The 10,658-nt window shown below is 39.2% G+C and overlaps 2 protein-coding genes across 2 annotated transcripts; both read left to right on the top strand.

The window, feature by feature from the left end:
* Window positions 1-2,415, top strand: LOC117614308 (F-box protein At3g07870-like). The gene is made up of 3 exons (XM_034343069.1): window positions 1-1,323; window positions 1,818-1,982; window positions 2,059-2,415. Exons 1-2 carry the CDS (start codon window positions 110-112, stop codon window positions 1,966-1,968), a joined length of 1,365 nt encoding a protein of 454 aa, XP_034198960.1. The 5' UTR covers window positions 1-109; the 3' UTR covers window positions 1,969-1,982; window positions 2,059-2,415.
* A 916-nt stretch (window positions 2,416-3,331) lies between these two features.
* On the top strand, window positions 3,332-5,439 carry LOC117620866 (F-box protein At3g07870-like). The gene is made up of 2 exons (XM_034351112.1): window positions 3,332-4,603; window positions 4,969-5,439. Exons 1-2 carry the CDS (start codon window positions 3,336-3,338, stop codon window positions 5,066-5,068), a joined length of 1,368 nt encoding a protein of 455 aa, XP_034207003.1. The 5' UTR covers window positions 3,332-3,335; the 3' UTR covers window positions 5,069-5,439.
* Window positions 5,440-10,658: the final 5,219 nt, after the last annotated feature.

Below are 10,658 nucleotides of genomic sequence, written 5' to 3'. Positions count from 1 at the left end.
CAGTTTATACGTGCCGTTTTAGCTCTGAATATTTTTCAAAAGAAAGCATCAGCTAGTTCTCTCAAGGCACCCTCATCAGCTAGCTCTTGAACTTTCCCAAACCTACAGAATGGCAAGAGAAACGAAAGGAAATCCTATGAATCCAAGAAAAAAAGTGGCAACCAGAGCAGCTATGAGCAGCAAAAACAAAGAGCAATCAGGGGAACAATGCCAACCCAAAGCTCCTTGCAGCAAATTCCAACAACTTCCACAGGCTTTGGTCTTGGAAATCCTCTCAAGCCTCTCCATCAAGACCCTCTTGAATTGTAGGTGCGTGTGCAAAGACTGGCTTTCTATAATTTCTGACCCTCAATTTACTAAGCTCCACTCTTCAAGATCACCCGTTGGCATCTTGATCAAGACCTACCCCCCTATAAGAAAATCAAGGAAACTTGATTTTACCCATATAGAAGATTGTGCTGGTTCTGATTTGCTGCTTGAGAAAATAAGGTTTAATCCCCAAAATAGCCTACCTATTGGGGCCATGCCTGAATTTCGTTTGATAAACTCATGTAATGGTCTGCTCTGTTTGTCTGGACCCAATAGAGATTACCCATGTTTTGTGTGCAATCCAATTTTGGGTGAGCACATCAGCATCCCTCCTACCAATCTAAGTAGAAACAAGTGCTTTTTTGTTGGGCTTGGTTTTAGCAATGGGACCAATGAGTACAAGTTGTTGCAAATGACCAATGGCACTGAGGCTGAGATATACACCATTGGTACAGGAGTGTGGAGAAGTGTTGGAAATGCTCCTGGGGATATTGATCAGTTACCCTTCAATCCTTTTCTGCATGGAGCTCTTCATTGGGTATCCTATAGTAGCACAGTTCCTGATTTTATACATTCTTTCGACTTCGAAAGAGAACAATTTCGACCACTGCCTGTGCCTAGCTTACTGGGAAATCGATTTTCAGATTGTTATATACTGGAAGTGGTAGGCGAGCGTCTCTGTTTATCTGTGTTTGATGATGATTATAGCAAATTCGACATGTGGGTTATGGAGGAGTATGGTGTTCAAGAGTCTTGGACTAAAATTCTTGTTTTCGGAAACTTGTATGAGTGTCCAGAGGAACGAATCTGTCATGTGTATGAACCAATTATGTTTTTGAGGAATGGGGAAATCCTGCTGTTGTTCAATAATTGTGCTGTTGTTTGTTATAATCAAGAAACAAAGAGTTTCAGGGAAATAAGAATTACTTGGACTCGGTCACCATTTGAGGCAATTGCTTACAGTCCATCCTTTGTTTCCCTCTACAATGTTTCAAAAGGAGAAGAGGTGAAGAGGTACTAAAATCCTATATATTTCAAAGATATACATGCTTTAATTTACTTACATTTCTCTGCCACAACTTTTATTTTTTGCTTTATATTTGTGGAAGTTCATGTTTGTCCGAAAATGCAATCAAGGTATTACATTTTAAAACTTGCACAAACTTTTGTTTCCTAGGCTCTTCTAATTTTCCCTAACATTGCATATGAAAGTCCGGAATTATTCATATAGCTCATACACATGTAACAAGTTCAATGCTTAAGATCTGTTGATAGAATGATTAATAAGGCTATAGTTACTAAAAAAATACTTGTCACTTGCCAATGCTATGATAATTTGCTATTCACAGGGGAGTGAACCCCTCAGGTTTGTTAACATGATAGGTTGAGCTTGTTCGAGAATTTTGTTAACTAGGAATTTGAACAATAACACGGATGCTTCAGTAAGTGGTTGAGACATTGGTCACTGATCAACTCATTTTGGCATGCTTACTGTGTATGATATGAAGGGTACGACGCAGTAAGAAATCGGGTAAGAAATCTGGAAAGCTGCTTTTGGAAGGGAGTTATGAGTGTGCCGGCTCTGGTATGCCACCCCGCAAGTCGACAAAACTTAACTCAGGCTATGGATGCCCTGTTTTTGAGGAGGGTCTTCCTTGAGCCATAAATCCTCTGTGAGTTGTCGTAGTTCTTATTATCCATCTGTTCTCTTGTGCTAGTGTGTTGCTGAATAATTTCATTTGTTTTCAGCTGGATTTAACTCTGAGGATGAGGACTGCATTCACTCTATGCGGTGGCCACTTGGGTTATGTTGTAAGAGGTTAAGGTTCCCAATGTGCCAACAATGGTTCGAGTCTTTTGACGACACCGGATCCTATTGAGAGCTTCTCAATTGCTTGTATATAGGTTTTTGTAATACCCAAGTAGCTCTCCTTTTGTTCTTCAGAATAGACAGAAAAAGGCAGCATTTTGTTGTATAGCCATTATAGTAACTCTGCCCCTATAGATCAATCTGCAAGTGATGACTTGTCTAGACAAAATCCTGGTTGAAACTTTTGTAAAACTTTGTATCAATGTCCAAGTGCCTATTTACAACCTTATTCAGCACCCGCCCATCTCACCGATTTCTTCTCTTTTATGGCATGTTTGTTTACTTATCCGTAATCGGATGAGAATGAATTGAATTGAGGAAGAGTTGGATTGAGGAGAGTCAAAATTCAGATTCCTATTGAAGTTATTTATTAAACTATGTCATTATTTATTGGATTGCATATAATGTATATTTTAAAAAATTATTTAAGCTACTAACATATCTAATGAATGGCTGAGATTAGAATTCCTTGACTAATCCAAAACTTCTAAGTTTAAGTTTGGTTAAAAATTCCTAATATTATTCAATGAATTGCATGCATGGTATATATTAAAAAAATTATTTAACACACTAGCAAATCTAATGGATGGGCTAAGATTAGAACTCCTTAACTAATCATTAACAAAAATCCTTATTGGAGAAGTTCTCTGGCGTAAGAGGTTTTGCACCATTAAGAACTTTATGTTAAGAATTGGTTAATGACTTATAATTTAGTCATTGAATTGCATGTACGGTATATTATTTAAAAAAAATTAATTAACCCTCTAACATATCTAATAACTTTATGTTAAGGATTGGTCTACGACTTTTACTCTTATCTTATTTAACCTACTACCATATCTAGTAGATAACTGAGATTAGAACTCTTTAACCGATCCTTAACTAAAATCTTTATTTGTAAATACATTATGTGAATGCTCGTGTAATTACATTTAATATTGCCTTGTATTAATCCAATATAATATCACTTTGGATAATATTTTAAAGTATAACTAGAAGACTGGACCAGACCAGATTCGAATTAAAATTTGGTTGGTCCATTGAGAGGTGCCCCGCTAGCCCACTACCAGAGTGACAAGTGGGACAGAGAGCGATTAGGAGAAAAATGGCCCATTTCAATGCTCTTCCGGTATTTCTCCAACGATTTTGACTGCTGATGAGTCTCCTCCCGACACTCCAAGAAAAAAGAAAACAAAGAAACCCCAAAATGAATAATATGAGTCCAAGCAAAAGAGCAGCAAATAGAGCAGCGACTTGCAGCAAAGACAGAGAGCGATTAGGAGAAAAATGGCAGCAACCCAGAGGTCCTTGTCCCTGCACCAACTTCCAGCAACTCCCACGGGCTATAGCCATGGAGATTCTCTCAATGCTCTCCATGAAAACCCTCCTCAACTGCAGGTGCGTTTGCAAAGAGTGGCTTTCTCTAATTTCTGACCCTCAATTTACTCATCCCCACCTATCAAGATCAAGAATTGGCATCTTGATCAAGAAGTATCCCCATAATCTGAAATCATGGAAACCTGAGTTGACCCATGTAGAAGAATGTGCTGAATCTGATTCGTGGGTAGACACAATGAACTTTATCGACAATGTACCCATTTCCGAATTCGGTTTGGTAAACTCATGCAATGGTTTAGTTTGTTTGTCTGGACCTCATAAATATGACCCATGTTATGTTTGCAATCCAATTTTGGGTGAATTCATCATCATTCCACCTACCCAGAAAGGTAGGGGCTGGTGCAGTTTTGTTGGGTTTGGTTTTAGCGTCAGGACGAATGAGTACAAGGTGTTGCAAACGAGCTTATCTGACAACTTCTGCGAGGCTGAGGCTGAGATATACACCATTGGTACAGGGCTTTGGAGAAGCATTGGAAATGCTCCTATGGACTTCCCTGAGTTACCATTCAATTCTTATCTGCGAGGAGCTCTTCATTGGGTTTCCTATGGTGGTAATATGTCTATGCTTATAAACACTTTCAACTATGGAACAGAGCAATTCCAACGACTACCCTCACCTTGCTGCTTTGGACAAAGAAAGAAGCAATCTTCAGAGTCTTTTAAGTTGGGAGTGTTAGGAGGTTGCCTCCTTTTATCTGTGTTTGATGATGAATCTAGCAAAATTGGCATGTGGGTTATGAAGGATTATGGTGTCCAAGAGTCTTGGACTAAATTTCTTGTCATCGTCGAAAACTTGTTTCGAAGGACACCTTTCTTGAGTTTGCATGAACCTATCATGTTTTTGAGTAATGGGGAAATCCTGATGGTGCACAACAATTGGGATGTTGTTTGTTATAATAAAGAAAAAAAGAGTTTCAGGGAAATCAGACTTACTGGGACTCAGTCATCGTTCTCATTCAATGCAATTTCTTACAGTCCATCCTTTGTTTCACTCTACGATGTTTCAAGAGGAGAGGAGGTGAAGAGGTACTAAAATTCTACTTCAAAGATATACATGCACAAACATATATTTCTCTGCTACAACTTCTATCTTTCTTTTTATTTCTGGAAGTGGATATTTTGTAGGCAATATTGTTATAAGGATCCTGCATGTGTAAGCTCACAAGATCTAACATGTTCAATTCAATGCCTATTACTTACCAATACAAGGCTCTAGTTATTCAGAAAATTTGCTTGTCACTTGCTAAGACTACGATCATTATGATAGATTTTTTAGTTTGTCCAAACATTTGTTTAACTGTGCAATGATGTTTAACCCTTTGAGCAGGGGGGTGAGGCATTGGTTACTGATTATGGAAACTCATTTGGCATGTGTACCGTATGATATGCAGGGTAAGAGCCGGGAATAAATCCGACAAGCTGCGTGCTGTGGGGAGTTCTGATTGTGTTGGTTCTGGGATGCCACCCTACAAGAACACAAAACTTAACTGAGGTTATGGCCAGCCTGTTTTCTTGTGACCATCTTCTGTTTTCTTGAATACCAAATGGTTGTTGCTGTCTCCTTTTTGCTGAACAATTTCAGCTGGATTTCACTTTGAGGATAGGGAATGAATGTGCTATATGTGGTAGGGACTTGGGTTATGTTTTCAAACGTAAGGGGTTCTGAATGTGTCGATAATGTTACGAAACACAAGTTCATGCTGAGAATTCTTGAATTGCTTTTTAGTTTCAAGGTTGTTCTAATCCCCAAAGCAACTATCAGCAAAGGTAGAAAATGGCTTCTTTTTGTTACTTCGCCATCAGACAGTAACTCTGCTTCTATACAACATAATGCTAGTAAGATTTGTTTTGGGACCTTTTTATGAATGTCTAAAGTGCCTAGTTACAATCTCTTTTTTGGGTCCTTTGAGATTATCCTTATGGTTACAGGAAATTGTTGAAGGCTAATTTCTTTTATGGATTTAGTCAAATTATAAATAGAACATAAAATAAAAACCAGAGAGCAGATAGTGGCAATCGTTTTAAGCTCATCTTTCATATGATCTCAGTTTACTATGTCATTCTTCCTCCTCTCGTTGCATGTCTTCAAGGCCTCAAAGAACCTGAATTTGAAAACAGTGATTAAAATCACACAAGAAAGGAAGAGGAACCAAAGAAGATATTGTGAGAAAACAAAATGCATGCACATTTGACAAGATTTCGTGTTCCAGCCGAGCCCAGATGGGAAAAGACCTGAGGCCATCTCCAGTCTTAGGGTTAAATATAGTCCAGGGTTAAAAATTTAGCCTCTCAAAATATTAATTTTTTAAAGAATAGTGCAGGGCTAAATTTTTCCATCTCCAGCTATGCATGGCTATATTTTAGAGTCCTTCATATTTTATTATTTTGAGAAAAACTATGGTACAACACTCACACATTTCACAACCATATATTGTTTAATTTCATTAAACAACTATTTTTTTATATAAAAAAAAGCCAACAAAGGCAATTATTTAAAAAAAAATAAAATTGGAAGGGTTTCAAGGGTCTGACCTTCAACGGCCATGACCCAGAATTTTTTATAATTTTTTTAAACAATACCAAACATTTAAAAGTGTGAAGACAAAAAAAAAAGGATGGGTTTCAATGTTTGAGCTCCAATGGTCATGAACAAGACTTTTTTATAATTGTTTTTAAACAACACTTGAAAAGATTTGAAAAGTTGACTACATTTACTATTATTTATAAATAAAATTATAAAAAAAAGGAGTGGGTAGGTCTGACCTCCAACGTCATTGCCAACAAGTTTTTATACTTTTTTTCTTAAATACTACAAATTGAAACATTCAAAAGGGTTTTAAAAATCTATATATATCAATGTTGGTTGTTGAAAAGCACATGAATGGGCTCCACCACAAATTTGGCATAAACCAAAGCTGGGCAACATTTGGCCCATTTGGCCCGGTTGGAGGGCTAAATGTAATAACCCAAACCAAAATATCTAAAAAGAAAGAAAATATCTAAAAAGTAAGGAAAATATCTTCTAGCAAAAAGACTATTTTACCCTCGCATTATTTAATAGGGGGAAAATTGACTTTTTGATCGAGAAAGAATTTGGGAATGCCGCTTGCGCCATTGCGTAGAGCGCGGCGAAACGAGTTCGTAGACACGGAGTAGACCCGAATCGGGGCTGTAACGAAGGAGATATGGTCTAAAAATCGCGAAGGGCAAAACGGTAATTTAGCCAAAAAGTCAGATTTTTATCCCCCTCTCTCTCCTCTCCCCCGTCACTTTTCCCTCTCTTCCTCTCTCTCCTTCCGCGCGAACTGGGCCATGCACCCGTTCGACTTCCAGGCGACGGTCCGGCCACCACAGCCGAGCCGATCTCCGCCGTGGGTACCATCGGGTCCGCCTCCGTGTCGCCGTCAAAACCTGACCGACCTCAACCCCGGGGCCGCCCTGAGCTGGCTGGAAAACCATGTTTTCCGACGGATGTTCCTTCGAAGCCACCCGAATTTCCAGCTCAAAATTCTCCTTCGTTTCTCCACCAAATCGATCGAGTAAGGTATGGTTTCTCAGCTATTTTTTGTGTTCTAGCTGATATGGGTTTCGATCGATTTTAGCTCTAAGGGGTTCGATTTTCGACTTGAAGTTTGGCCGAAATTTCGGCCGCTCGAAACTACTGTTTCGGGTCACTTTTTGGGGTATGTCCAAGAACAAAAGTGACTCCAAATGAGGTGTTTTACCTAGGGTAGGAGTTTGGAGTCTTGGTTCCGAAATTTTTCGGCCACCCGAAATCGCTAAGGACACCCAAATCTGACCGCGCGTGCTGGGACGCGTGGGCAAGGGTAGTGATATAATTCTGTGCAGTTTTGTGACCCTCGTGTTGTCACGAGCGTGTGGGATTTTGCGGATCTCGATTCGGAGTCCGTTTGAGCCCCGAACGGATTTTTCATATCGCGCGATCAGTGGGTGCAGTGTCGTTAAATAATCGGATCGCGCTGAATTTCGGATTTGTCGGTTTACACGATGTCAGGATCGTGTAGGATTCGACGGATTGCGAATCGGAGCCCCGGATACTCCGGAATCGCGAACCCTGGGGCTAGGGTTTGGATTTTAAGAGATAACGCAATTTTAGCTAATCCGACCGTCCATTTCAGACCAAATTCGCAGAACACGGTTCCCTCGCTGTAAGGAACCTTCAGGGAAGCTCAGATTGGCCATCAGAGGTCGTGGACCTACGGAGTCCCGAATCGGCCGATTAGGCAGCTTATCACTTAGTTGAGCGTCGGACCTTCCCAAAACTGGTCCAAGTGTCTGAAAGGGCTAACGAGGGCATAAGAATAACTTGGAAAGAGATGCACGTATTTCTAGGAGCCGGGGGCAGGGGGTTTAGTTGAAATTCTTTTTAGTCAGCAGTCTATTAATTTAATCTTTATGGGCAATCAGGCACCAGGAGCCCGAAAGGATTGCAAAGGAGACTTTCGAAGGGTCAAAGTAGCTCGGACCATCTGTGAGTGGACTTTCTTTCATAAATCAGATTTCATGAATGATTTGATGTGATTTTATATGAATAAGTTTTATAAATGAGTTTATATTGATTTTATATAAATAAGTTTTTAGAAATGAATTTATTTGAATAAATTTCTTTATTTGATATTGAGTAAGTTTTAGTACGGTTCTGAACATGATCAGTACAGTAACAGTTCTATAAGTCTATGCTGCTTATTTACAAGTTATAGAAACAGAGTTTGAGGTTGGAATCAGATGAGACAGCAGCACAATTTGAGATTTCAGTTTTAATCGGATTTTCTAAAGGAATCTATTTTAAACCCACCTCGTACCCATTTTCTTTGGTGATTACCCACAGTTGGACCGATGTCTACGGACATCCAGTCCGATTTCAGTTAGTCAGTGCACTTGACTTGCCTCACGAGTTTCGGGGACGCTCGAACCGTGAGTGCCAGGATTTGCGGCTCGGCAGACTTGGTGTCCCGAGACCTGCCAGGATTGCGGCTCGGCTGACTCTGTGTCCCCGAGACCTGCCAGGATTGCGGATCAGGCTGACTACGGTCCCCTGCATCCTGCCAGAGCGACTCGAGCTGACTTGGTGTCATCGAGGAATCTGCCGGCGGGACAGGCTGGTCATAGTCCCCTGATTTCACCAGTTTGCGGCTCGGGTAGCCTGTGTGACGCCCGAGACCTACCAGGGAATTGACGGTTATGACATGGGTACAAATAGGTGGTATTTTCAAAGGACTTTGGTTTTACCTTATTTAATTATGACTTTCAGTTATTTTATATCAGCTTCTCCGATTTTTTTCAGGCATTGATACATTTATACAGTTTTGTTCAGTTATACAAGGTTTGAGTACAGTGCTTTTATACAAGTTTGATTTCAGTGTTTTATACAAGCTTTGATTTCAGTGCTTTTGAATAAAATTTATCGAGCTTGATTATGATTTACATGGAATGCTTTGAGTTTAGTAGGCTTTAAATGAAATGTACGTATTCAGTTTATTTAACGATTTTTATAGTGGGGGTTATTATGATTGTTAAACTGTTTTCAAGAATTCTCATGTTTGGTCCACTCACATCTTCAAACTGTTTTCACCCCCAGGCCGTAGAAGTACGCGGGATCCACCACCGGGCCAATCTTAGCTTCCGCGCCAAGGTAGAGTTTTGTAGAAAATCCTTGAAACCTTGTAAACTTTAGAGTATGCTCTGATATCTAGTATTAGTGGAAAAATGGAGTTGAGATCTGTTACTTGACATATTCTGGCTGTTGGGTTGGATGTACTGATTGTTTAACATGTGAAAAAATTTGGAATTGGTCAAAATACAGGGGAAACTCTGCCGAAATTTCGGCAGAAGTCTAAGGAAATTTTAAAGAAAATTTGAAGCAAGAAAGGTAAAAAGGTCTTTTGTGTCCGACATTCGCCAGGTGTCGGACACGCACCGGACTTGGCTCGAATTCCAAAGTGGAAATTGGGTCGGGTCCTGTCACTAAAGGGCCAAATGTGGCACTCCAAATTCGGCCAAAATTTTGTTTAGCCCATGGCTGAAAATGAGTTTTACATTATTTTAGGGTTATATTTGGGATATAGCCCATGACTGGAGATGGTCTGAGATCACGTGCAACTTTTGTTTTGGGCACTTCACTTGGGCAATCTTTCTAGAGGGAAGGGATTCTTTTAAAAGCACTCTAAAGCAATGTTATTTGATTGTCTTATTCAATATTATTTCTCCTCTAATATTGTTATCGGATTGTCTAATTCAATAATGCTCAAAGCAATCTACTTAAAATCATCTAATTTTAGACTTAATTAGTCTAGTGTAACTCGAATGATGTCTCAATCCCACTATGTCGTCCAAAAGTTACTTTGACTCAACTTGTTTCATAAATTTGTTAATGGGTTTAGTCAAGTGAAAAATGGCCTTAACTTGAATATCAGTAATCTCATGTTTGGATCTCTATAACATTTGGTGTGTGAGAAAAAATTGATATTGCTGTATTTTTGACATAAAGCAGTTGATGGGGCAATTTTAGCATTGCGTTTTCCTGTATACCCATCGTCATTGTAACAAGGCAGTGCATAAAATTGCGGTCTTTGTGTCTAGATTTGGCGAAATTCATACTTGGGGTGATTTATGGCCTGAGTGGATTTTTGATATTTTTGCTTGTGATGTAAACCTTACTATTCGTCTTTAATAATATTCTCTCATCGTTTGATAAAAAAAAAAAAAAAAAAAAGAAAAAATCCCATTTTCCTTTATAACTTTCGCAACCAAAAAAAAAAAAAAACACCTTGTTCCCAAAATTCACTTTTCGCATCTTACTGTTAAACTCGTTCATGTGGCATGCCAAGTAGGAGCCACATGTACACAAAATTAATAAAAATTTGTTATTTTAACAAATTTACTTTAATTATAAAAATAATATTTTTGAATGAATTAAGGCAAAAGTTTCCCGCCAAAACCTCTTCCACTGGCAACTGCGGTTCCATCCTTCCTATAAAAGCAGCAAGAAACACAAACGCTCTTTTGAGCTCGCCGGAAATTTAAACCCCATCCCAGTCCCCGTCTATAGGCTGAGGAGAAA

This window comes from Prunus dulcis, chromosome 1 (assembly GCF_902201215.1).
Source record: "Prunus dulcis chromosome 1, ALMONDv2, whole genome shotgun sequence".
Lineage (NCBI taxonomy): Eukaryota > Viridiplantae > Streptophyta > Magnoliopsida > Rosales > Rosaceae > Prunus > Prunus dulcis.
The sequence above is the reverse complement of the archived record's forward strand: the minus strand, read 5'-3'. Positions and strand labels throughout refer to the sequence as shown.

Coding starts and splice junctions, on each gene's coding strand:
- LOC117614308 (XM_034343069.1), top strand. CDS start 110: ATGGCAAGAGAAACGAAAGGAAATCCTATGAATCCAAGAAAAAAAGTG. Junction 1,324..1,817: donor AAAGGAGAAGAGGTGAAGAG/GTACTAAAATCC, acceptor TATGATATGAAG/GGTACGACGCAGTAAGAAAT.
- LOC117620866 (XM_034351112.1), top strand. CDS start 3,336: ATGAGTCTCCTCCCGACACTCCAAGAAAAAAGAAAACAAAGAAACCCC. Junction 4,604..4,968: donor AGAGGAGAGGAGGTGAAGAG/GTACTAAAATTC, acceptor TATGATATGCAG/GGTAAGAGCCGGGAATAAAT.